The 25689-nt window shown below is 33.6% G+C and overlaps 5 protein-coding genes across 9 annotated transcripts in view; 3 read left to right on the top strand and 2 right to left on the bottom strand.

Moving 5' to 3' along the window:
• LOC130450535 (acetylcholine receptor subunit alpha-like) overlaps positions 1–3182 on the top strand; it is a 39805-nt gene extending 36623 nt beyond the window's left edge. Inside the window, exons 13-14 of one of the 2 annotated variants that reach the window (XR_008910583.1) lie at positions 6–743; positions 897–3182. Coding sequence is in view for 1 of the 2 variants with exons in the window: in XM_056789000.1 (XP_056644978.1) it covers positions 6–203 (198 nt within the window). In the remaining variant the exon portion in view is untranslated. Of the gene's footprint in view, positions 1–5 lie in introns of both variants that reach the window. The other variant, XM_056789000.1, reaches the window with a different exon arrangement.
• A 608-nt stretch (positions 3183–3790) lies between these two features.
• LOC130450147 (60S ribosomal export protein NMD3) lies at positions 3791–6527 on the bottom strand. The gene is made up of 6 exons (XM_056788353.1): positions 6360–6527; positions 5776–6305; positions 5151–5444; positions 4826–5093; positions 4109–4288; positions 3791–4054 (listed from the first exon to the last, which is right to left on the bottom strand). The coding sequence occupies exons 1-6, from the start codon at positions 6407–6409 to the stop codon at positions 3862–3864; spliced, it is 1515 nt and encodes a 504-aa protein (XP_056644331.1). The 5' UTR covers positions 6410–6527; the 3' UTR covers positions 3791–3861.
• A 259-nt stretch (positions 6528–6786) lies between these two features.
• On the top strand, positions 6787–7717 carry LOC130450136 (protein FRA10AC1 homolog). Its single transcript, XM_056788338.1, has 3 exons — positions 6787–7140; positions 7201–7360; positions 7419–7717. Exons 1-3 carry the CDS (start codon positions 6859–6861, stop codon positions 7694–7696), a joined length of 720 nt encoding a protein of 239 aa, XP_056644316.1. The 5' UTR covers positions 6787–6858; the 3' UTR covers positions 7697–7717.
• A 251-nt stretch (positions 7718–7968) lies between these two features.
• Positions 7969–21278, top strand: LOC130450336 (mediator of RNA polymerase II transcription subunit 14). Of its 3 annotated transcripts, XR_008910568.1 has the most exons (18): positions 7969–8266; positions 8377–8509; positions 8591–8890; positions 9881–10013; positions 10068–10308; positions 10363–10501; positions 10559–10700; positions 10781–11145; positions 11209–11413; positions 12429–12598; positions 12661–12907; positions 13638–13781; positions 15819–16132; positions 16199–17254; positions 18344–18505; positions 18571–18840; positions 18903–19846; positions 20906–21278. XR_008910568.1 is itself a non-coding variant. In XM_056788676.1 (17 exons), the coding sequence occupies exons 1-17, from the start codon at positions 8097–8099 to the stop codon at positions 19281–19283; spliced, it is 4572 nt and encodes a 1523-aa protein (XP_056644654.1). In that variant the 5' UTR covers positions 7975–8096; the 3' UTR covers positions 19284–21228. The 3 variants fall into 3 exon arrangements, 2 of the variants coding, with proteins under 2 accessions (XP_056644654.1, XP_056644653.1); XM_056788676.1 differs by having other exon boundaries at positions 7975–8266; positions 18903–21228; XM_056788675.1 differs by having other exon boundaries at positions 7975–8266; positions 15819–17254; positions 18903–21278.
• Positions 21279–22133: 855 nt separating this feature from the next.
• The window catches only part of LOC130450176 (E3 ubiquitin-protein ligase RNF19A-like), a 37548-nt gene continuing 33992 nt past the window's right edge, over positions 22134–25689 (bottom strand). For both annotated transcript variants that reach the window (XM_056788407.1, XM_056788408.1), the window contains 4 exons: positions 25392–25660; positions 24682–24871; positions 24431–24619; positions 22134–24356 (listed from right to left, as the gene is read on the bottom strand). In XM_056788407.1, the coding sequence (XP_056644385.1) occupies positions 24087–24356; positions 24431–24619; positions 24682–24871; positions 25392–25660 (918 nt within the window). In that variant the 3' untranslated portion in view covers positions 22134–24086. The remainder of the gene's footprint in view (positions 24357–24430; positions 24620–24681; positions 24872–25391; positions 25661–25689) is intronic.

Here is a 25689-nt window from a genome sequence, read left to right as displayed (position 1 = left end):
TTTAGGTGAAAGAAGACTGGAAATACGTCGCTATGGTACTCGACCGTTTGTTCCTTTGGATATTTACTTTAGCGGTGTTAGTTGGAACGGCGGGGATTATTTTGCAGGCGCCTACTTTATACGACGACCGTAGACCTATCGATATACGTCTATCGGAAATAGCATCGACGACCGCCAAGCCCCATCTAGCGATTTCCCTTTAAAAAGACATTTGATGTCCGCTAACCCCGTCCCGGAATATTAATCCGTTAGTTTATTCGAAACGACTAAGGACACAATACGAATAAAACGAGAAGAAGATTTCAGAAAACTAGATGATAGACAGAACAATCGATATTCTTCTTCGATATTGGTTATGTAAGATCGAGTTGTAGCTAACGGGAAAACTAATATAGGAAATGTCATATTTGCACTAGAAAAAGAAGAAGTTCAAGTACTATAAGTGTACTCTACAATATTTGACGTTTTAGTTTGACTTAAAATTGGGATTCAAGGTGATTCTGTTACTTAAACTGTTATTTTGTCACTATTAAATACAGATATTTTGAGTTTTTTGTTTTTTATTCTATTTGTATGAGAAACTAATATAGGAAATGTCATATTTGCACTAGAAAAAGAAGAAGTTCGAGTACTATAAGTGTACTCTACAATATTTGACGTTTTAGTTTGACATAAAATGGGGATTTAAGGCGATTCTGTTACTTAAACTGTTATTTTGTCACTGTTAAATACAGATATTTTTTGTTTTTTATTTCACTACTATGAAAAACTAATTTGGGAAATGTCAAATTTGAAGTAGAAAAAGAAAAAGTTCGAGTACTTTAAGTGTACTCTTGACATAAAACTAATGTATGAGACACTGTTATTTTATAACTGTTAAATATAAATAAATTGAGTTAATTTGTTTTTTATTTTATTTCTATGAAAAACTAAATTGGGAAATGTCAAAATTGCACTAGAAAAAGAAGAAGTTCGAGTAATATAAGTGTACTCTACAAAAATTGACGTTTATTTTAGTTTGATATAAAAGGAGTATTGAATGAGATTCTGTTATTCTGTCACTGTTACTATACAGATATTTTGAGTTTATTTGTATGGGAAACTCTTATAGGAAATGTGAAATTTGCTCTACAAAAAGAAGTTCGAGTACTTTAAATGCACTGTATAAAATTTGACATACTATTTATTTTAGAATAACAAAATTGAGTGTGAATGAGATTCTTTTATTCAAACTGTTAAATATAAATATATTGAGTTGATTCATTTTTTATTTTATTAATATACAGAGTGACTTGACGAAAACTACAAACTATCAGAAATTAGCGTTTTTTAATAAAAATCTTTAAATTTAATGACATTATATACCAAAATTTATGACTATAAAGAAGAATTCTCAAAACAATTATATTTCAAATGGATAATATTCAGTATTTAATTCAACAACAAATTTCTGAGTCATTCTGTATAGTATTTCTAATTTTCATTCCTATATGAATACTAAAATATGCATATTTAAATGTATATTATTCGAAATAAGCTTTTTTTATCTAATAGAAATTGTAATAAGGACTAATAGTCCAGGAAATGGAATAAAATTACATATAGAACAAACCACGTATTGAAATCTAAATAAAACCACTTTATGGGTAAAAATATTCCCTATATTCATATTATTTCGATTATTGGCGGCGTTTAACCGTTAATAGTTGAATAAAACTTGTATTCAAATGTATAAACAGCATTTAAATCCAAATTTTTATGAAAATATATTCGAACAAATGCACTTCATTTCCTGGACTAACACAAAGTGTTATGTGTAAAAATGTTTTTAAAGTTTTTAAAAAGAAAAAGATACATAATCAATGAGCTACAGAACGCAGAAAAAAGTTGTTTAAAATTGTTGAAAAAAAAGTAAATCGGGATCAAAATCATATATTATCTATTTCTGTAGTCTGTAGATATTAAAAATGAGGTTTAATACATACCTACATTAAGCTGCGGTTCATTAAGAGTATTTTAGGTCAATATTAAAATATAAATATTGCTCGTTGTATAAATAAAATGAACGTTAAAAGAGTTGCTATTACAAACCAAACACTTTTTGTTATAAACTGAGAAATAACAACAGGCGAAGAACGGGGACTCATTCAGAGAGACTATACAGCAAAACAAATACACCAAACAACAATGATAGTCAGTACAGAACACAAAATTAAACATCAGTGGACTGAGACATTTGAAGTAATAAAAAAGAAGACGTAAAAGGAGAAAAATAATATGAAAAAATACTTTGAATTAGAAAAAATGTTGGTTTCAAGAATGAAAATGTCAAGACAAGTGAGGTAATTAAAGAAATTATTAAAGCTACATACAGATAAGTATAAAAAGAGTTTTAAAATATTGTATATGTAAATAAATTCACAGAAAAGTCAAAATGAGTCACTTCAGTATTTCATTGTTAGTTTGAACCCTACTTTAACAGATACATTAAAAATAATGACCATGTAGTAGAAGTACAATTCAGAAATTACTATTTTTTTGCTACTTAAGATAGTCACACAGGGTTTATAGTAGAAGTAACTCTTTTAACTAAATGAAATTCCCTGCCTTTCATAAAACAAATTTTGATAAAAAAACTTGGCTTCAAAATTATAAAAGTAAATATTTTCATAATAGTATGTAAGTTTATACATACAGAGTGATAAAAATCTCATATACGAAACTTGGAAAAACTATTATATAGCTAAAAATGTATGTAATTAAGAATATATTAGGTCTCAATTTAAGATTTGATCACCCTGTATAGTTTACAACTCCTGGAGAAAGTTGTGGTACTGGCGACAGGTGTAAAATTTTTATTGTATGAATCACCTACAATTTGAAAGCTAGGAAAAATACAACAAATATTAATTGCTCTCACAAAACAAATACTATTTGCTTTATAAACCTTGTTTAAAAAACATAGATATCATTTCTCACTTGAATAAATGAACTAAATCGATATTTTAACCAATTGTTTATACATTTAATAGTGAAAATGTATTTTTTACTTTAAATATCCCATTCCCTAGCTTTCATATTATTGTTACGCAAGTCGGATTAATTTTAGAAGATAGTATTTATTATCTACAAAGGAACCAAAAAAATGTAGAAAATTTTGAGTAATGAATAAAAGAATTATGAATAAATTTGTATTTATTATCCCAATTGACGAATTCACGGGAATAAAGCTGTCGTCTATTTTTTTCACATGTGGCTGTATAATTTATTGAAACTCTATGTCATTTGTCAGCTGTCAGTGTTCTTGATTTTACGTCTCTTCAGTCTTTATAATATTTTGATATAATCAAGATTATTTAGAAGCATTATTATATCAAAAGGTCTAAGAAATAAGAAATTAAAGAAAATCACTAATATTTTTACATGTGGCTGTATAATTTGTTGAAACCTTAGAACATAGAATACTTGTTCTAATATTGATACTCTAGTGTCATATGTTATGTTAGTTACGAACAGTATGTAGAACAGGTAGGTATTGTTTGATTTTTATAGGCTCAAGAATTAATTTCACATGCGTAAGTGATAAATTCAATGTTTCTTATATGGCAACGATGTATTTGAAGTGGATTGCAGCAGAGTATTTATTATAAATATCGTATTAACTTTTACAGTTGAAATTTACAAATAGGAAGTTATGTTTAATTATATTTAAAAATATTCAGGTAAGTTGTTTATAGGGGCGGTTATGACGTAAGTACTTCAGGTTTTCATTCATAAATAAGTACGGATATGAATTCTGAAGATATATTACAGTTTAATGAAAATAAACAATTCATTTAAACACTGTGTATAAAAAATTATTTAATCAACTTCCTCCATTTCAACGTCATCTATGACCAAATCATCCAACATTTCCGCCAAAGTAACACGAGGAGCATCGCCTTCGTTATCAAAAACATCCACAGGTATAAGTTTAGATTTATCCTTGAATATATTAATATTCTGTCTTAAATCAGGATCTTCTTCAAGGTCGTCCAAAAATTCGTGGTAATCACTATAAAAAACAATCATTGAGCATCAAGAAATTCCTGAAATATCTTGTATTTACTTGGCATCAGGATTAAATGCGGTATCTCCTTCAGCAAGTCTCTTTAGTTTCCAAATTCTTTGTCTCCTTCTAAAAGATCTGTCTCCATACAGTTTTTTCACTAAAAGAACATCCGGAATGGACGTTCTTTCGAGTTTATCAAAATTGCTGTCATTTATATTGCTATCTTCTAAATTATATCTATGAAAAAATTCATAACTCAATTGTTTGATGCACTTCCATGGTTAATATTACAAATATCAGATGTATTTAAACTTCGAGAGGTTACGAAGAAGCATTAAACGTTAGTCATCGACAAAATATTAGTTTATCCATATTCGTGTGAAATAGAGACCCAACTGAACACAATATGTCTTTGAGACACACTTGTATATGTGTAAACACCTTGCCTGGACGATTAATCCAACTCTGCTACAATTTCTCTGTTAACTCTAAAGAAATAAAAGCTAATTTTGGAATATCCCCTTTGATACAAGCTAAACTAACTATAATCATAGATCTTTCTACTCCCAAAGAAAATAAACCTCACAACAACTCGTTTATCTGGTTCTACTATCAGTGGACACTAATTAAAGTCTTCCTGGAAGCTGCAAGAGAGTCTAATGGTACCTATTTAACTGCAGACTGTTGAGCTGGAGTCTGATTGCTTGTTTAGAGCATACTATCATATTTCCTAGTCCTTAATAAGTCAAAGCAATAATAAAATCTTGTACATACCCTAAAACAGAATCTCCAGGTTTTAATATGTGTCCCAGGTGAGTTCTAGTATGGATATTATTGTCATTAATACCCAATTCAGACGCTTTTACTACCCAAATATCGGCAAGAACGTGTCTGTATGATATAGCACCTTGTCCGGGAAATATTTTTCTATCTTTATCTTTAATCGGTTCAATATCCATTACAATATATTCTACTAGCTGTTTAGGATTACAAATAGCACCGAAAGGGTTGCGATAAAACGTGGTGGCATTAACTTCTGCGACTAAAAAGACATTTAAAACTGAAAATTTTGAAAACTATAATTGTTTAATTGTCTTACTTTGAGCTGTCGAAGGATCTATGAGATGTATAGAATTTGTAACTCTGTAAATTAAACATATAGGAGAAATTCCTCCTAATTGTTGGGTTAATTTTTTTGGAAGACAAATTACACTATCTTTGGATACCGGTACAATATCCACTGAATATGTGAATTTGTAATTATAGACATTGCTGTGGATATCGTGGGAAATTAATTTTTTGGAATGTTGAAATTTGCAAGGAAGAACTGCGGCTAAAAAGTCCACCATTTTCCTAGCGTGGCTCTCAGTAGTATAAAAAAAATCCAAACCACCTAGAATTTAAAACAATAATAATAAGAAATTTTTAATCAAAATATGATAAATAGTGAGAATTTGGGTTTTAAAAGTCGTCTTAAGACATGTAATGAAAAATAACAGGCAATTCCTTTTTGTTTTATAGATTTTTATCAAATTCCTAATTCCTACGATCTTTTTATAAGGGTTGGTAAAATCAAGTTAATTTATTCGTCTCCTATTATTGAAACTTCATTTATAAACAAATAAAGACCACAATAGATGAAAACTTCAAGGTTTTATCTATTTTTATATGTATTTTCAATTAAAGGTAGCCTGAAATCAACAAAAGCATTTTTAATAACTTACCATGAACAGGTTTTATACCTAACGTATTCTCGTGAGCTTTGTGCTTTAAAATAAGTTGTTCGAGGTAATAAAACGTCTTTTTGTTTTCTGATTTTTGTCTAACTTGTACTGAAGCCCTCCAAAAGTCCTGTGCTTCCGACCGATGACAATCATCACACATCTGATGCGAAACAGTATATTCCACAACAAATACCTGCTGTAATATAGCACCTCCAGCCACTTCCCCATGTACAGTTAATTTTACCTTAATTCTTTTGGAATGAGGTTCAGTCCAAACGAAAGAGGCGTCTACAAGCTTAACTCTATTTAAACCTTTAAGTTTCTTCAAACATAACGAGAGTAATTCTCTGGATTCTAAAGCGCAATTTATCCATTCGGCTGGCGGTTGAAAATATCTTTCACATCCACGACAAAAATGCAAAGTAGCCTGTTTAGGTATACCTTCCGTTATATCTACCTGCGAACGTAGACAACCGACGCACATATTAGCAGGATTTGGTTCGATAGCTATACCACACTCGCAACATAATCTGAAAGTGTGAAATTTGGTAAACACATTTTTATATAATAAAAGAAAATCTTACATTGTCGGTTTTAATGGTTCATTCGGCAAGGGTTCTTTAATATACTCCATTTTCGATCGTGTACTAAACTCTTATAAAAGTAAATGTTTTCAAAATTCTTAATGGATGAATAACTTAACCTAATATACCATTCATAACCTAAAAACAATTATAGCATGTGTTTATGACAAAACACTTCTTCTTTTTGAAATTAACAAAGGATTAAACAAGATTATTGTTCGAGCTGTTTTGCTTCTTTAACATAGCATTTTGATCGTATCTTATGAATTTATTGAATAGAAATCCTTTTAAAAATTGCATACTGTATTAATAAAAAGATGAGGATAAACTAATATCAACTTAAATTCGATTCGTGTAACTGTAAGTGTTCTATAACATAGACTTATTGTGACAGTTAAAGAAGAATATTATTCTATGAATTAATGTCAATACTCAATATTTCTATATTTTATAAACAGTACAAGTAGTGCTCAAAGTATTCTAATTGTAAATAATAAAAATGAGTAGTTTACGAAATCAAATGCGGTATTTAAATCCATACGATATACATAAGATGATAATAAACGATTATATTCTGAAAAGACCGGGAGATACTAGTCTTTTAAAACGAGATACTTCCAAAGATAGAAATGATTATCACGTTATAGTTCAAAATCATAAATTTTTATGGGAGGAAGACGATTCGGCGGATACATGGGAACAACAATTTGCAAAACGTTATTACAATAAACTTTTCAAGGAATATTGCATCGGAGATCTTAGTAAATATAAAGAAAATAAGGTAAAACATTCACAAACATTGTTTACTTATTATGTTTACTAATCATTAAGAGTTTACAAGATCGCTCTTCGATGGAGAATTGAGAAAGAAGTGGTTACAGGAAAAGGTCAATTCATTTGTGGTAATAAACAATGTAATGAAGAATCTGATTTACGTACCTGGGAAGTGAATTTTGGTTATGTAGAACATGGTGAAAAGAAAAATGCGTTAGTTAAAATAAGTATGTGCAAATAAAAACTTTATACGATTTTCTTTGGTCAAGTTTTCATTTTTTGTAGGACTTTGTATAGATTGTTCTAAAAAATTAAATTATCATAGCAAAAAGAAAGAAATAAAAAGATTAAAAAAGAAAAAATCGAATTGTAAGAAAAAAGATCATTTTCAAGAACCCAGTTGCTCTACTGTTATTTCGGTACCTGAAGAAATTGAAGAACAAAACGTAGAAGAAAAAGTATCTGAAACAGATAAGGAATCACCATGGGAGAATCACAAACCCGTAGAACAAAAATCCCGAGATGAAGAAATGGAAGAATATTTGCAAGATTTATTATTATAAATAAATATTTGTACAAATTTATAATCTTTTTTTTTATTTTCCATAATTTTGAAAAATTTTATGAAATCGCAACTACATATTTAAAAAAAAAAGAATTATGGTAAGGTATATATAGTGCGTTAATTTTGAGAAAACGTGGCAACGTCGAGTAAATCAACCATAGATCTAAAATTTATTCTTCCTCGTCATAAACTAGTTTTCCATCTCTTTTAATATAAGTATGTAAGAGTGAGATAGAGGGATTGACACAATTTAGTTGTCAAAACTGTCAATGGACATTTACATTATTATTATACATGGTTTTTAATTAGATGGTTAAAGTTAAATAAGATGTAAACTAAACGATTTATGTTAATACGTTCGACTTTTTTATTTAAATAAACTTATTACTTGGAAAAAAATGGCTCCTGTACCTTTAGAAGGGCTTCAAACGCCCGTTTCGAACGCGGTGGCACAAAATAATCTTGGGGGCCCACAAGAAGGTAACCGAGGAGGAATGATGTCGTTGGCACTGTTAATAGAATTTATCGTACAACGAACTTATCACGAACTCACCGTTTTGGCCGAATTGTAAGTAATATTAACAAAAAAAAAATGTACTAACTTTGTTACAAATATTTATCAATATTTTTAGTATTTACGTTACATGTAATGAAATTTACAGTAAATAAACGTTTTAGGTTACCCCGAAAAACTGATATGGAGAGAAAAATTGAAATTTATAATTTCGCAACTAGAACTAGACAGTTATTCGTAAGGCTGTTAGCTCTTACAAAATGGGCCAACAGTGCATCAAAAGTTGAAAAATCAGCCGTAAGAATTCAATATTTAGGATAATTATTTCAATAATAATATTTTTTATCTATACTCTATAATAAACAACTTTATTTCCAGAGAATTATGAACTTTTTGGATAAACAGTCCCTGTTATTTGTTGAAACAGCTGATATGTTAGCTAGAATGGCTAGAGAAACATTAGTACAAGCCAGAGTACCTAATTTTCATATACCAGCAGCTGTGGAAGTACTAACAACTGGCACTTATGGTAGATTACCAGCTTGTATAAGAGAGAAAATTGTCCCACCAGATCCCATAACTCCGTCAGAGAAAAGAAATACCCTGTTAAGGCTCAACCAGGTCATTCAACATAGACTTGTAACAGGAAATTTGTTACCGCAAATGAAAAACTTGAAGGTTAATTAATAATTTTATTAAAAAGTTGTTATTTTAGAAGTAAAGTCATACTTTTAATCATTAAAAACTAGTTTTTTATCTTATCTTAATTGTTTTTGGTGATAATGAGTAATTATTAATTAATAATAGGAATTACTACAAAAAATCAGTTTATTTTTTGATTTATTTGGAATATTTTGAATATTCCGTCTTATAACTTACTATAGAGAATTGATAGAGATTCCAATTCAAGAGTAGTTGTTTATTTTCAATTAGTACCAAACATACAACTTTCTATGCTGTTTTATTAGGTAAAATATTGAGTATTTTATGCAAATCGTTTCAACATTATTTAAAACTGGATTTTTATATATTCTAACATGAAATACTTGATATTTTCCCATAATCAAGTAATTTTCTTAATGGTTCATTTGAACTACTATATTCATTTTATGTATTATTCGTTCTTATTTTGTTCTTTTTGAAATATAGAAATGAATATTTAATATTTTGCTGTACGAACTAGAGCAGAAATATGATGATACCTACAATCAAGTAGAATTATTTAATTTCTATGTTAATTCAAATTTGTAATTCCAACTATTCACAAAGCATTTCTTCCTTTTCCTAAAAAACTTTGTTGCAAAGCTCCATGTTACATGATACAAGAGTTATGGGCAAAATTATGTGATCGTGTCATTTTCGTGATGGTTCATTTGAACTACTACGTTCATTTTATGTATAATTCGGTTCTTTTTTGAAATATAATAATGTAATAATGAATTCTTGATATTTTGCTGTATGAACTAAAGCAAAAAAATCGATAATACCCACAATCAAGTAGAAATATTTAATTTCTATGGGAAATATTGAGTATTCATGTTAGTTAAAAGTAAATTGTATTGTACAACACTTGAGGAGACTGGTTACTTCAAGTGAATACCAAAAAATAATCAACCAAGGTCTGAAAACTACTGTTCTCACTAGTTTTTCACAATAATTCAATTTTAGATTGAAAATGGAAGAGTTACCTTTCATGTTCAACATGAATTTGAAGTATCGTTAACAGTAATGGGAGATGGTCCTAATATTCCATGGAGATTACTAGAAATTGATATTTTAGTTGGAGATAAAGAAACTGGAGGTGATTGAAATAATAAATATCTTAAAAAATATCATAAAAATATCAATTTTTTAGATGGAAAAGTTCTGGTACACTCTCTACAAGTGCAGTACATCCATCAATTAATCCAAACTCGTTTGGTGGATAATTCCCAACCTTTAACCGAAGTATACAATTGTTTACACTTTTTTTGTCAATCGTTACAGTTGGAAGTCTTGTATTCTCAAACCCTAAGGTTAATGAGAGATAGATTAGACGATCATATTCATGTTGATGAATATATTCCTGGAAAATGTTTGACTGTGTCTTATTGGAGGTAAATGATTTATAAAAATTTAATTTTCTAATGTTATTTTTTTTGTAATTACAGGGAATTGACCAATAGGGGTAAAGAAATGATAAATAAGGATATTCGATCTGAATTAGGGTACCGGCTGTCTGTTCAAGTAGATATCCACGATACAGCTCGACCGTTGGCAGTAGTTCATGTACCCTCTTTAGGAAACAAGGTATTAGTGACTAATTTCAAAAAAATAATTAACTAGAACGAATTATTTCCTTTTTAGGAAAGTGAAATTGCTGATAGAGCAATAAGATCCGAAGTTTTATCAATGGAACGACTTTTAGTTTATACCATTTACGTTAGAACCAAAAGTAGATTGTCCGATATTAAATTAGAACTACAAGGGATGCTTAAGGATGTAGAATGTGAGTAATAATTTGAACTATTAATTATTATATAGTTACATATATGTTTCTACATTATTTTTTAATAATTCTTATTTCAGGTAATCTACAAGGTTCTCCGGCAATTTTATCAGTTGCCATACTACAACCTTGTTTGCGAGCTGAGCAATTGCTAATAACTGTCGATACACATACCGGAATGTTACAATGTCACGTGCCCCAATATGAACCGCCTCTTATACCCGATCTAAATCAAGCTCTTAACGGTGATCATTCCAAATTACCAATGCTGATATCGGAATTGAGGTATTGGATCACTCAGAGACGTTGTGAAAAAACTTTGCAACATTTACCCGCAACCGCTTATGAAAAACTTCCTTTAATGTACCACGGTGATCACCCCATCACTAAAATTGGACGACACAAGATGTATGTACGCTTACATAGGCATCCGAACGTTGTATTGGTGAGTTTTATGAAAAAAATTTGAATAATGTTCCATTTTTTTTTTCTTTAAATCGTATTTCAGATTGTTGAACTTAAAGAAATGGGAAACGGTTCTTCGGAAATTGATGTTTCTTTTTATTTGGCTGTCGTTAAACATTCCAGTATCGAGGATAACCCTGATGATGATACTATGGAATCCGAAATACCTAAAGTTTTTCTCAAAGTACAATCTTTGATAGAATTCGATACATTTGTTTCTACGCATGGACCGTTTACTAGCGTATCAGGTGATTAAATTTTTACACATTTTCAAAATTAGATCAATGATTTGATTGTTGGTTATATAAAGAAGTTAATAGGTAAAAAAAAAACAAAAGAAACGGTTTCTTTTGATAATATATTACGGAATTTTGAAAAGTTAACTTTTGACGTTTGTAACTTGGAAACCAGTTGGGCTACAAATTTGTAAATCGTCCTATTTATAAAGAATTTCTTCCTTATTCTAAAGAATTTTTTTGCGAAGCTCTATGTCCGATGGTTCTAAAGTTATGGGCAAAATTATGTGATCGTGTCATTTTCTTAATGGTACATTTGAACTACTACACTCATTGAATGTGTTAATCGTTGTAAGACAGTTTTTTTTTTTAAATATTCTGCTTGATGTACTTTCTTTGAGAAATTTCACGATTTTCCTAATGGTTCATTTGAACTACTAGACTTATTGAGTATATTATTCGTTTTTAGACGGTTCTTTTTTTTAATATTCTGCTTGATGTACTTTCTTTGAGGATAGTCATGATTCTTCTAATGGTTCATTTGAACTACTACGTCCACTGAAAGTATTATTCATGTTAGATGGTCCTTTTTTTTTAAATTCTACTTAATGTAATTTCTTTAAGAATTATCTGATATAAATATTGCAACCCGGACTATTTATTGTGGTGCAGATACATTCCTGTGGGAATTTCACCACTTTTTGGGGCACTTTGATTCTTTTCTCCTTCTTCTTCATATTTTTATGATTTGTAGTTGTTTTATTGTAGTTAATCCTCACTTATGGTTGATGTCGTGTCTAAATTCTTGTATATTCCAATTTTTTAATGTTTCCAGGGGTCTCCAATTTTTTTTACGGTTTCTGTTTATATGAATTTCACTTTGACACTACCTTTTGGGTTTTTCCTCCCCTAATTTACTAAACGTGAGTCCTTGTAGTGACACCGCAAGAATAGAATGTACTAATCACAGAAAAAAATTGAAATCAAGTCTCTATTTATTTTTTTATCTCATATCTAATTATTTTAGGTTCACTAGAATCGGACACCACAGAATCGAATAGTCTAAAAAGAAAATGTGGCATAAAACCTGAACCGACAGCTAGAAGAAGTAAACAACCCGCTTATTTTATAGCCGAGCTGGCGCACGTTGTAGCCATGTGTGATGAACGGTTACCGTTTGTAACTTTAGCCAACGAAGTGAGTTTCGTCTTCGAATACTCATTCCTAGTTATTATTAAACGTGAATAATTTCTTTCCAGTTGACTAAAAGGAACGTTTTCCATCAAGGTCTTCAAGTTGAATCGAACGCCACAGGTTTGGTATTGAAATTGATTCAATTACCGCCTCCTTCGAAGGAAATTGGACTTTCTACTGCTTGGAACGCTCTAATGAAACGTTTACTATCGGTTTCGATACGAGTTTTGAGTAAAGGAGTTTTGAAAAGTTGGATGGTGGAGTTCGTGTTTTATTCCACACCGCTTTCCAGTACCCATCCCAAAGAACAAGGTAACAGACATAACAGAAGATTTTTTACATCAAAGTTTATCATATTTATGAATCGGAATGATATTAATTATTGTATAAGGGTCAATTGGGGCCTTAACTAATTTTTTTACCGTTTTTTTATATCATACGAATATGTAATTGATCATTTTATTATTGAAAAAGAAAAAAAATTGTATATAATGATGAAAAAACTTCCAAAACTGTCTCATGACCATGCATCGAAGAGATAATATCATTTATATATATTATAGAGGTTAATTGGGGCCTTAACTAATTTTTTTATTGTTTTTTTATATCATACGAATATGTAATTGATCATTTTATGATTGAAAATGAAAAAAATCTTATAAATCAAAATAAAAAAACTCCCAAAACTGTCTCATGACCGAGATCCACATCATCGAAATGTAAAATCATCATTAAAAATTATAGATTCTGTTTAATTTTTCCAAAAATTAATTATTTTGATACTAAACCGCAACTGTACAAATTACAAATTTTGAAATTGAACAAAAAATAAATTTTGACGTTATAGTCCATTCATTCTCATACTAAATAATAATGATAAATATTTTTTTGAAGGGAACACTTCATAAATATGAAAAGACATACTAAAGTGACTTAGATGTTGGTTTTTTTTTTAAATTATCCCATTAAAAAATTGTATTTTCAATTTTTCCGTAGGGGTTTTTTCATATTATAATCGTCCTTATTGAATCTTCCTTTCCAGGATCTAGGCGTCCGATTTATTTTCAATACGAAATGACCACAATTGATAATACTGCAAAGACTGCGGATTCTTTAATAAGCGATTGGAATCAGATCGTTCATTTGTATACTCTGGTACATGATTTGAGCGAATATCTTAAGATAGGTGAGTTATTTTTATAATTTTATTTAGGTGCAGTTTCCATTGGACCGTTTGGTTTTGTAAAAATTCAACGAAGAAACCTTTTGATCAACTTTTGGTTAACCCTGTATTCAAAATGATATTCATACAACGTGAAATGATGTGCAACTAAATCAAAGCAATAAAAAAGTGTTTTAATAATAGGAAATTAACCCTCGAGGGTGGATTTCAATAATACAAGGTGATTCGATTAAATACTTATTGTATAAAAGTGACCATATCTTTGAAATTACCCTGTATAACTTGGTAAAAAGCTATATTACCCCGTTTAGGAAGAGGAAAGAGCAAAATTGAGAGTTAATATGACATACAGGGTGTTCTATTGGACAATTTCCATCCGGTGTCTGGTTTTAAATAATACAAAGTGATTCGATTAAATACTTATTGTATAAAAGTGACCATATCTTTGAAATTACCCTGTATAACTTGGTAAAAAGCTATATTACCCCGTTTAGGAAGAGGAAAGAGCAAAATTGAGAGTTAATATGACATACAGGGTGTTCTATTGGACAATTTCCATCCGGTGTCTGGTTTTAAATAATACAAAGTGATTCGATTAAATACTTATTGTATAAAAGTGACCATATCTTTGAAATTACCCTGTATAACTTGGTAAAAAGCTATATTACCCCGTTTAGGAAGAGGAAAGAGCAAAATTGAGAGTTAATATGACATACAGGGTGTTCTATTGGACAATTTCCATCCGGTGTCTGGTTTTAAATAATACAAAGTGATTCGATTAAATACTTATTGTATAAAAGTGACCATATCTTTGAAATTACCCTGTATAACTTGGTAAAAAGCTATATTACCCCGTTTAGGAAGAGGAAAGAGCAAAATTGAGAGTTAATATGACATACAGGGTGTTCTATTGGACAATTTCCATCCGGTGTCTGGTTTTAAATAATACAAAGTGATTCGATTAAATACTTATTGTATAAAAGTGATCATATCTTTGAAATTACCCTGTATAACTTGGTAAAAAGCTATATTACCCCGTTTAAAAAGAGGAAAGAGCAAAATTGAGAGTTAATATGACATATAGGGTGTTCTATTGGACAATTTCCATCCGGTGTCTGGTTTTAAATAATACAAAGTGATTCGATTAAATACTTATTGTATAAAAGTGACCATATCTTTGAAATTACCCTGTATAACTTGGTAAAAAGCTATATTACCCCGTTTAGGAAGAGGAAAGAGCAAAATTGAGAGTTAATATGACATACAGGGTGTTCTATTGGACAATTTCCATCCGGTGTCTGGTTTTAAATAATACAAAGTGATTCGATTAAATACTTATTGTATAAAAGTGATCATATCTTTGAAATTACCCTGTATAACTTGGTAAAAAGCTATATTACCCCGTTTAAAAAGAGGAAAGAGCAAAATTGAGAGTTAATATGACATATAGGGTGTTCTATTGGACAATTTCCATCCGGTGTCTGGTTTTAAATAATACAAAGTGATTCGATTAAATACTTATTGTATAAAAGTGATCATATCTTTGAAATTACCCTGTATAACTTGGTAAAAAGCTATATTACCCCGTTTAAAAAGAGGAAAGAGCAAAATTGAGAGTTAATATGACATATAGGGTGTTCTATTGGACAATTTCCATCCGGTGTCTGGTTTTAAATAATACAAAGTGATTCGATTAAATACTTATTGTATAAAAGTGACCATATCTTTGAAATTACCCTGTATAATTTGGTAAAAAGCTATATTACCCCGTTTAGGAAGAGGAAAGAGCAAAATTGAGAGTTAATATGACATACAGGGTGTTCTATTGGACAGTTTCCATTCAGGATGAGTAAAATCTGTGGTAACTTCAATTGCCCCACTTCGATACATCTAAATATCCACAATAAAACCTTGGAACTCAATCAGGGCCCTACCTAGCGCTCTTCTGAAGTATTTTTCCAAATTATTATAAAATCTAATATAAAGGAACCAGAAGAAAAAATTTTGTATCGCCATAACATTTTTCTCTTTCAATTTTAGACAAATACAGTTTCCTCTCGAACATGTTCTGCATCAAATCTTACAATTACACCAAATTAATCCTCTGTTACGGATCCGACAAAGGCGCAATGGTATCGATCACTTGGGTCAGTTCGGACAAAATGTTCCAATTAGCATTCGGCGCGACAAACGGCACCCTAAACGCCCATTCCATAATACAGGAACAGTTGGAGTCCCATTTGAACCAACACAGGAATTTGGGACAGATCATACAGTTGTTGCACGAGACCTACGAACCGTTATTGTCCATCAGCAAACTACCGACCGTACCTCAGTTGGGCATACATAACACCGTAAGTGGAATCCCGTCGACTATGTGGTTATTTCTAATTTTTTTTTTTTTTTTTTTTTGGTTGCAGAGACCCCAAGTTCCGGTCCAAACTTTCACCATAATGGCGCAGTCTTGCACGCTGATCCGTTTGGCGTACCAAGGAATGTATTGCCTGGAACTTAGGATCCGAGGATCCGGTCTGGTGTCGCTAAGAGACGGCGCTTACAGTAGATTCGATAGGAGCAACGTCGTCGACGTATTTTCCCCCACGCAAGGTTTGAAAGCGTTTCTATCGAAGTACGTCGACGAAACCGCCGTATTTCGACGAAGATCCCAATCCGAAGACGATAATCCTCCGTCGCCGATGGAAGTCGAAGGCGGCGGATTCCTAGGCCATCACCGAGGACCCCAATCGCCGGCGGGCCAAAGGGAACCCGCCGGTCTCCGTTTCCATCCGCCGCTGACCCCCCCATCGGGCTCCAATCCCCATACGCCGGCCAGTCCGCATACTTCGATGAACCAACCGACGACTCACGCCAGTTACGGATCCAGTCCGGCCACGTCGTTTAATTTGGCGTCTCCGACGTCGCTTCAACCGAATATCAATCCCAGTCCGATGCCGCATCCGAGTCCCGGAGGTTTGGTGGCCAATTCGCCGCTCAATCCCCAATTGGCGAGTCCGGGGGGGTTGTTGAGCAATTCCTCGCCCGGTCCGCAGAGTGCCAACTTGCCGGGACATTCGCCGGTTAGCAGTTTCATACCGACGGGCCACACGGACGGCAGTCCGTTCCCTTCGCAAAGTATGTCGTCGCCGGCGGCTTCGGCCAATTGGCCGGGCTCGCCCGGCATGCCGCGACCGTCGCCGGCGCGACCGGGGCAATCCCCCGGCGGGCATTCGCTGATGCACAGCCCCCAACAATCCACCGATCTCAAATTGGGTAGCCATTTATCGAGGGTGTTGCCGCAAAGATCTTGGGCCGGCGCCGTACCGACGCTTCTGACGCACGAAGCTCTCGAGATACTCTGTTGCCCTTCGCCCCATCCTCAAGGACTTCCGGTGCCCGAATTGGCGCCATTGGAGAGGTTCTTGGGGTGCGTCTATATGAAAAGGCAATTGCAAAGATACGTGCATACGGAAAACTACGTAAGTGTCGCTAATTCGATCGCTACTAACCAAAGGATTTTTATAAAATTGTCATTTTGAGGTTATGCGAGATTATTTATCGAATATAATCGAAAAAAAAAAAAAAAAACGTGTTTGTCTGTTAATTTTAACGGATGGAAGTTTTTTAAAAACATAATCTAACCTATAAATAACCTTTTTTTGTGAGGTTAGGTTTGAAATTATTATATTATAAACGTTTTAGTTTGTAAATACGAGAAAAGTTCAATTTTGTGATAAATTTTTACTATTTTAACCCGTAAAAACACTTTTGTATCAATTTTTTTCTTAATCGAATGATAAACTACCCGAACCGGTGATTGACATTGACAGTATGAGGAAAGATCAAAATGGAGGATAATAAAATCTTAATAAACACAAAAAAACTACTAAAAAACAGGATCTAACCTCATCGAATCGACCGTAGAGTCTAAACGTTGCTTCTTAGAGCTTATGCGGGTTCCGGTCCCACTGTACTCACTAGAGAAGAAGAGAAAAACAAAAATTTTCAATTTTCAATCGAAAACTAGCGACATAACTAATCCTAAAAGGATCCAGTTGTCGTTTCTATTCTATAGAAACGTTGTACCGCCATTGAAGGAGCGATTTGTCCTAGTAAAGTCACGTGTTCGATTCCCTCCAATACCCGGTTTAGTCCGTCTTCGAAATATCGGTCCGCGCGTTTGGAGCTCGGCTTCTGAGCGTACCCTTACGGTGCTAGATTCGATACAGAAGACTTTTAGGCGATCCAAAGTTGACCAAAAGAAGAAAGGTCACCGTCCGACTCTATTTTACCGATATCGCTCAGAGAAGTACCTTCAAGACCCGGTCGACGGACCGACGTGGTTCGCGAACGCCTAGTTAGCCTTCGGACTCGGAAAAACTCTTCCATAAATCCAGATTTGGCGTCGTGAGGTGGCCGGGACACGCGGATCGATCGATACCGGCGCCCGGAGGACCGCGGAGGTGGCACCGTCGGTTAAAAAAGAATAAAAAAAGAAGAAATAACCTAACCTGAACCGTATCTGATTATTGTTTATTGTTTTTTTTTTTTTTTTTTTGTTATTTCAGTTAACGGCCATACAACCCACCGAGCCGGGCGTTATACATTTCAAAGTAGCCGAAACTTTGCAGTGCAGGATCGGTTTGAACACTCAGCATTTACAAAGTTTGCACCTGAAGATAACCCCCCTTCCCGATCATAAAGAAGTCTGGTCCCAAGAGGAATTACAGGTAAGAATATTGATTGCGACCCGTACAATTCCGGTTATTATTCAGAGTTTCGTATCTCGTCGCAGGTATTGGAGAAATTCTTCGACACCCGAGCGGCGGCGCCACCGTACAAACCGACGTCCATGTTCACGTTTTGCAACATGTTGAATCTACCGGTGAACGTGTTGAAGGATTTCATACAAATCATGAAATTCGAATTGGTGCCGGGTCTGGTGCAACAACAACAAATGAAATGGGCGGTGCAATGGGTGTTGAGGGTCCCCCCCAGCGCCCCCAATCTCGTTCCCGTCGGTATGACCGGTGTGTTGGTATTCAGAGCCAAAGTACTTTTCTTCGTAAGTCCGTTTTAAATCGCATTCCGTACTAAAATAATTCGATCGATTCATTTTATTTTCAGTTACAAATAACCAGAATCGGTATTCAGTACCCGCCTAGTATGGAACCGCCGTCGATAGTACTACCGCTGATTTACGATATCAGCGCCAACGTAACGACTCTGGCGGAAAAACGTGAAGCCGGTGCTAATCCCGCCATGTCCTCCGTTAGTCAGATGCTCAAACATTTCACGCAATACCAATCGAATATAAACGAATGTTCCGTTTTTCCGGCTATCAGAGAACTACTTATTAACTTGACGTTACCCTCGGAACCTCAGGCGCCGAGTCCGGTAACAGCCGGGGTGCAACAAATCCAATCGCCCGCCATGCAGATGCCCGGACAAGGATCCCAACCCGGTTATCCTGTAAATATGCCGATGGGTATGATGGGTCCGCAATAATTCGGTTAGGTTGATCAATCGGGAAGCCTTCCAAAAGTAAACCCATTGGGAAGCCTTTCGAAAGCCAATTGGGAAGCCTTCCAAAACCAAACCCATTGGGAGGCCATCCAAAAGCCAATTGGGAAGCCTTTCGAAAGCCAATTGGGAAGCCTTCCCAAAAGTAAACCCATTAGGAAGCCTTTCGAAAGCCAATTGGGAAGCCTTCCAAAACCAAACCCATTGGGAAGCCTTTCGAAAGCCAATTGGGAAGCCTTCCAAAACCAAACCCATTGGGAAGCCTTTCGAAAGCCAATTGGGAAGCCTTCCCAAAAGTAAACCCATTAGGAAGCCTTTCGAAAGCCAATTGGGAAGCCTTCCAAAACCAAACCCATTGGGAAGCCTTTCGAAAGCCAATTGGGAAGCCTTTCAAAACCAAACCCATTGGGAAGCCTTTCGAAAGCCAATTGGGAAGCCTTCCCAAAAGTAAACCCATTAGGAAGCCTTTCGAAAGCCAATTGGGAAGCCTTCCAAAACCAAACCCATTGGGAAGCCTTTCGAAAGCCAATTGGGAAGCCTTCCCAAAAGTAAACCCATTAGGAAGCCTTTCGAAAGCCAATTGGGAAGCCTTCCCAAAAGTAAACCCATTAGGAAGCCTTTCGAAAGCCAATTGGGAAGCCTTCCAAAACCAAACCCATTGGGAAGCCTTTCGAAAGCCAATTGGGAAGCCTTCCCAAAAGTAAACCCATTAGGAAGCCTTCCAAAAGTAAAACCATTAGGAAGCCTTTCGAAAGCCAATTGGGAAGCCTTTCGAAAGTAAACCCATTGGGAATCCTTTCGAAAGCCAATTGGGAAGCCTTCCAAAACCAAACCCATTGGGAAGCCTTTCGAAAGCCAATTGGGAAGCCTTCCAAAAGTAAAACCATTAGGAAGCCTTTCGAAAGCCAATTGGGAAGCCTTCCAAAACCAAAACCATTAGGAAGCCTTTCGAAAGCCAATTGGGAATCCTTTCGAAAGCCAATTGGGAAGCCTTCCCAAAAGTAAACCCATTAGGAAGCCTTCCAAAAGTAAAACCATTAGGAAGCCTTTCGAAAGCCAATTGGGAAGCCTTCCAAAAGTAAAACCATTAGGAAGCCTTTCGAAAGCCAATTGGGAAGCCTTTCGAAAGTAAACCCATTGGGAATCCTTTCGAAAGCCAATTGGGAAGCCTTCCAAAACCAAACCCATTGGGAAGCCTTTCGAAAGCCAATTGGGAAGCCTTCCAAAAGTAAAACCATTAGGAAGCCTTTCGAAAGCCAATTGGGAAGCCTTCCAAAACCAAAACCATTAGGAAGCCTTTCGAAAGCCAATTGGGAATCCTTTCGAAAGCCAATTGGGAAGCCTTCCCAAAAGTAAACCCATTAGGAAGCCTTCCAAAAGTAAAACCATTAGGAAGCCTTTCGAAAGCCAATTGGGAAGCCTTCCAAAAGTAAAACCATTAGGAAGCCTTTCGAAAGCCAATTGGGAAGCCTTCCAAAACCAAACCCATTGGGAAGCCTTTCGAAAGCCAATTGGGAAGCCTTCCAAAAGTAAAACCATTAGGAAGCCTTTCGAAAGCCAATTGGGAAGCCTTTCAAAACCAAACCCATTGGGAAGCCTTTCGAAAGCCAATTGGGAAGCCTTCCAAAAGTAAAACCATTGGGAAGCCTTTCGAAAGCCAATTGGGAAGCCTTCCAAAAGTAAACCCATTAGGAAGCCTTTCGAAAGCCAATTGGGAAGCCTTCCAAAACCAAACCCATTGGGAAGCCTTTCGAAAGCCAATTGGGAAGCCTTTAGAAAGTAAACTCATTGGGAAGCCTTTCGAAAGCCAATTGGGAAGCCTTTAGAAAGTAAACTCATTGGGAAGCCTTCCAAAAGCGTATTGGGAAGCCTTTAGAAAGTAAACTCATTGGGAAGCCTTTCGAAAGCCTTTTTGTAATTGTTTTTGTGATTTTCAGGTTGTAAATGTTTTCCTATTGAAATATATTTATCATTTCATTATTTGGTATTATTTTTTAGTGAAGTGATGGTAGATATTTTTCACCAGATACGTTATATCGTTTCTTATATCGTTTTCCTCATTTTTTTCACCGTTTTTCATATTGTTCTGTTTCTTTTTGTAGTAATTTATTTAATACCTTGTATATCCTTCACTTTATACTTTTAGTTTCTTGTTTTTGTCGGTTTATCGCTTTCTGTACTATTAGAATGTTCTTCTTCATTTTATAACCTAACCTATAATTTTATGAGATTATTTTTCATCTTTATGTCACATTTTCCTTTTAGTTTGTGTCTTTATCTTGTGTTTTTTCTTTCCCACCTTTTATTTGGTATTTTTTTCCTTAGCCTTTTCTGTAATTTCTCCTTTTATCTTTTCTTTCATGACTTTTGTTGTTATATCCCTGTTCTCCACTTTATAATTCTTATTCTTTTTTATTTGTACGTCATATTTCTTATTTCTCTTTCTAACTATTCTTTCATTACTCTTTTCTATATCTATCGCAATTCTACTCTTCTTTTTTTTACTTTTCCTGGTCACATTCACCTTTTATCGATTTGTAAATTCGGTTATTTTCTTTCCGTCTTATTCCCTTTCATGTCCAAGTGTTCCGCTCAGTTTATTTCGGTTTTTTATTGTATTCCTTGCTTACATTTGTCTTTTGTGGCTTTTGCAGAGTTTGTATTATTCTATTTCATCTTATTTGTTCATTTAATTCTTCCTTCGTTCTCCTTTTCGTGTTAGTTTTCTGTCACGGTGATGCTATTTATCACATTCCTTCTTTCTCCTGTATTTTTTCAAAATGTTTCTTTTCTTTTTATCCCTGGCAATCACGACGAGAAAATAAAAGATAATTGAAGGTATATTTATGATATATTTTCATTACAGGTGTTACAATTAAAAAAATAATCTCTTCAAACACATTAGGTGAAATATAGCCGAAGGAAAAACGGTCCTGTCAACAAAATATTAAAATTTATTAATTATTGAAAGACGTTCATCCATCGAAATAATATTATACGAGGGGGCTAATGTATATATATATATAAAAAAAATATTTTACACTTACAAATTATACACATATAGAAAAATGGAGTGTGAAACACGAGCAAAATATTTTTTAAATAATGAAAAAGAAGAGGAAAACAAAGGGGACAAATGATTGAATTTTTTCATTAATCAAATTCGAATATTTAACAATTATGTATGGTTAAAGAGAAAGAGTGACGTTTTCTGTTCAAATGGAAGAAATATTTTAATCGTATCACAATCCCCTTTAAAATTGTATGATATAAAAAAAATTATTACTCGTTATATTTACATATTATCAATGTTGAGGTATAAGGAGATTCGGTAAAAAAGCGACGATTAAAAAGGGGCCTTAATCAAACTCAAACTGTGTACCAGGTAATTTTCGAAAACCTTTAACATTATGGTACCGTTACCAAATTCTATGATTAAATTCGATGAATTTGGCTTCCGCAACCACAATATTCTTCAGATTCATTCTCTAGTGAATATTGGCTGATTTATTCCCCAAAAAAAAGCTCTAGAACAAGGAATAGCACTTAAATAAGGAAAGGTGGGACTTTGATCAATCTTGAAGGAAACTATATCGATGAATTTAGTTTCCGCAACCACAATATTCTTCAGATTCATTCTCTAGTGAGTATTGGCTGATTCAACTTCAGAAAAAAAGCTCTAGAACAATAAATAGCACTTTAATGAGGTAAGGTGGGACTTTGAACAATCTTGAAGGAAACTATATCGATGAATTTGGTTTCCGTAACCACAATATTCTTCAGATTCATTCTCTAGTGAATATTGGCTGATTTATTCCCCAAAAAAAAGCTCTAGAACAAGGAATAGCACTTAAATAAGGAAAGGTGGGACTTTGATCAATCTTGAAGGAAACTATATCGATGAATTTGGTTTCCGCAACCACAATATTCTTCAGATTCATTCTCTAGTATGGGTTGATTTATTCCCAGAAAAAAAGCTCTAGAACAAGAAATAGCACTTAAATAAGGAAAGGTGGGACTTTGATTAATCTTGAAGGAAATTATATCGATGAATTTGGTTTCCGCAACCACAATATTCTTCAGATTCATTCTCTAGTGAATATTGGCTGATTTATTCCCCAAAAAAAAGCTCTAGAACAAGGAATAGCACTTAAATAAGGAAAGGTGGGACTTTGATTAATCTTGAAGGAAATTATATCGATGAATTTGGTTTCCGTAACCACAATATTCTTCAGATTCATTCTCTAGTGAGTATGGGTTGATTTATTCCCAGAAAAAAAGCTCTAGAACAAGAAATAGCACTTTAATTTAATTTAGATGAACTAGATTGAAGATTATACGATTGTTATTCTAAATTTCATGCAAAAAACATTCTGTTATTTTAATTATCAATAATTACAATTCGATATAATAAAAATTACATTAAATTATGTGGAAATTGAATGGGATGTTCAATTTGAACATTATAAGGTAGGAAAAATATTTTTATATAAAAGAAATATACATAAAAGTGGATATTTGTGATTAAAAAGAACCGATTTCAGTGCAACACCATAATACGGTTAAAGTGAGACGTTTCGATGAAAATATGACTTAAAAATCAAATTTTAATTAAAAAAATTACCAATAACTTGATTGTTTCCCAATAAATCTCTCCCCGGAACGAATAAAAAGTTAATCGAATGAATATACCTCAACATATTTTTTATTTTTTTTGTTAAAACCGCAACTTATGTACCCCGTATCGTCAGTCTTGGCAAGAAAATTTTTCATATCTATAGAAGGTAACTATAATTTGGAATTTTCGAAATTCAAAGACGACGATAGTTTAACGATGGCAGGTCCATTTTCGGTGACTATAAGCGGTTGTGATTGTTTATCCAACGTTTCATTGGATACTTCGATGATGGTTTTATCGTCAAGACTTTTGGTAGTCGGTTTACCATCGTTTATGGAATGGAAAAATTGACTGCGTAATATAGCTGCCTGCGAAAAATATTTCTTCGGCTTTTCGTCTATTTCTATGCACACACTGTCGTTGCTAAGGGTATCGCTGATCTATAACACAAGTTTTCCTTTTTATTATCCACATACGTATATAAATTGATAAAAAAAAATGGTCAAAAACTCACTTTGTCAGCGGCATTGGATTTTGAAAGTGCATACATCGTGGCACATCTTGCTCGAAAGCTACAACTGCTACCGATGCTAGTTTTCTCAGCTTGAGAAGACGTTATAAAACTGACGTTATCATCGAATCTTACTCTTTCTGACGTACAGTCTTCTGTGGTAATACAACTACAAGAATCACTACCCGGAGCCTGTAATTATAATAATTCAACAATACCATTTGAAATATGTTAAATAAAAGGGTTCGGAGTACCTTATAATTTAGCATTGATCCTGCTAAAGCCCTAACACTAGCTCCCGCATCGTCTGTTATACTTGCATTCATCGATTCGCTTAAACTGCTAAGGCTGAACCTCTGTGCGGATGCTAGATCCGCTTGGACTTCTAATCTTTGACCGGCTTGATTTAAACTACCGGCTAAAGCAACTGTACTAGCGGATTCTCTGTAAATCGATAATAAAACGTTCAAGACATGTTAAATATTTTCGAGAAATCGTAGACGTGACAAAGTTAGGTTAGTTTTTATATATGAATATTAAATTCTTTCGAATTTGTATAATTTACAGTACTCTAACCATAATACATACGAATATAATAATTTTCTTCTTAAATCAAACAGTATGAGGATAGATTTTGTTTCTTCGTAAACACAAATGATATAATTGACATTCACGCACGAAAACTACGTTAAAATACCGAACGTACAACAAATCACGTTAAAATTTAAATAAAACCTAAGTACAAATTCGTTTTAATCAAACGTAAACTTTAAATCACATAAAAATACAAAAAAAAAACACTCGAAAGTAGTTCAAATGTCCATTACACATCATAATTACTGATTTTTAGGTTAGGTTAAAACTTGACGGGTGTCATTTAAACAACGTTGCCGGATTTTAAAAGTAGTACCAAAAATGAGGAAACGACAATATAAATTGATAACAAAAAAAAAATTTTTTTTACCTGTCTATATCTCTAAGTACTTGACTACCGCTAGCGAGTGATAGACTGGCTTCCCCTATTGAAGGATTAGGTCCTTTGGTGCTGACCGCATCTATCGAAGTTGCATCGGCAGCTCTTGAAGTGATTACGTTCGAATCTTCCGAAGAAGTAGAACCGCCGCAACCTCCCGAACGACATAAAGACACAGGTACGACGCCGTACACGTAAAATAGTAAAATTGGTACCCCGATACCTACAGCTAAACCGGCCAAAATGGGAGATACTAATACCTATAATAAAAAAAAATAAAATAAAAAAA

Source organism: Diorhabda sublineata, chromosome 11 (assembly GCF_026230105.1).
Source record: "Diorhabda sublineata isolate icDioSubl1.1 chromosome 11, icDioSubl1.1, whole genome shotgun sequence".
NCBI lineage: Eukaryota > Metazoa > Arthropoda > Insecta > Coleoptera > Chrysomelidae > Diorhabda > Diorhabda sublineata.
This window is presented reverse-complemented; position numbering and strand designations above follow the sequence as displayed.

What these genes read in the sequence shown, in the direction of transcription:
- LOC130450147 (XM_056788353.1), bottom strand. Translation starts at nt 6,409, where the DNA reads ATGGAGTATATTAAAGAACCCTTGCCGAATGAACCATTAAAACCGACA. An exon ending in GAACCATTAAAACCGACAAT is followed by an intron (nt 6,306 to 6,359) that starts GTAAGATTTTCT and finishes TCACACTTTCAG; the next exon opens with ATTATGTTGCGAGTGTGGTA. An exon ending in CCTGGAGATTCTGTTTTAGG is followed by an intron (nt 4,289 to 4,825) that starts GTATGTACAAGA and finishes ATTTTTTCATAG; the next exon opens with ATATAATTTAGAAGATAGCA.
- LOC130450136 (XM_056788338.1), top strand. Translation starts at nt 6,859, where the DNA reads ATGAGTAGTTTACGAAATCAAATGCGGTATTTAAATCCATACGATATA. An exon ending in GTAAATATAAAGAAAATAAG is followed by an intron (nt 7,141 to 7,200) that starts GTAAAACATTCA and finishes AGAGTTTACAAG; the next exon opens with ATCGCTCTTCGATGGAGAAT. An exon ending in AAATGCGTTAGTTAAAATAA is followed by an intron (nt 7,361 to 7,418) that starts GTATGTGCAAAT and finishes CATTTTTTGTAG; the next exon opens with GACTTTGTATAGATTGTTCT.
- LOC130450336 (XM_056788675.1), top strand. Translation starts at nt 8,097, where the DNA reads ATGGCTCCTGTACCTTTAGAAGGGCTTCAAACGCCCGTTTCGAACGCG. An exon ending in TACCCATCCCAAAGAACAAG is followed by an intron (nt 12,908 to 13,637) that starts GTAACAGACATA and finishes CTTCCTTTCCAG; the next exon opens with GATCTAGGCGTCCGATTTAT. An exon ending in GAGCCAAAGTACTTTTCTTC is followed by an intron (nt 18,841 to 18,902) that starts GTAAGTCCGTTT and finishes TTTTATTTTCAG; the next exon opens with TTACAAATAACCAGAATCGG.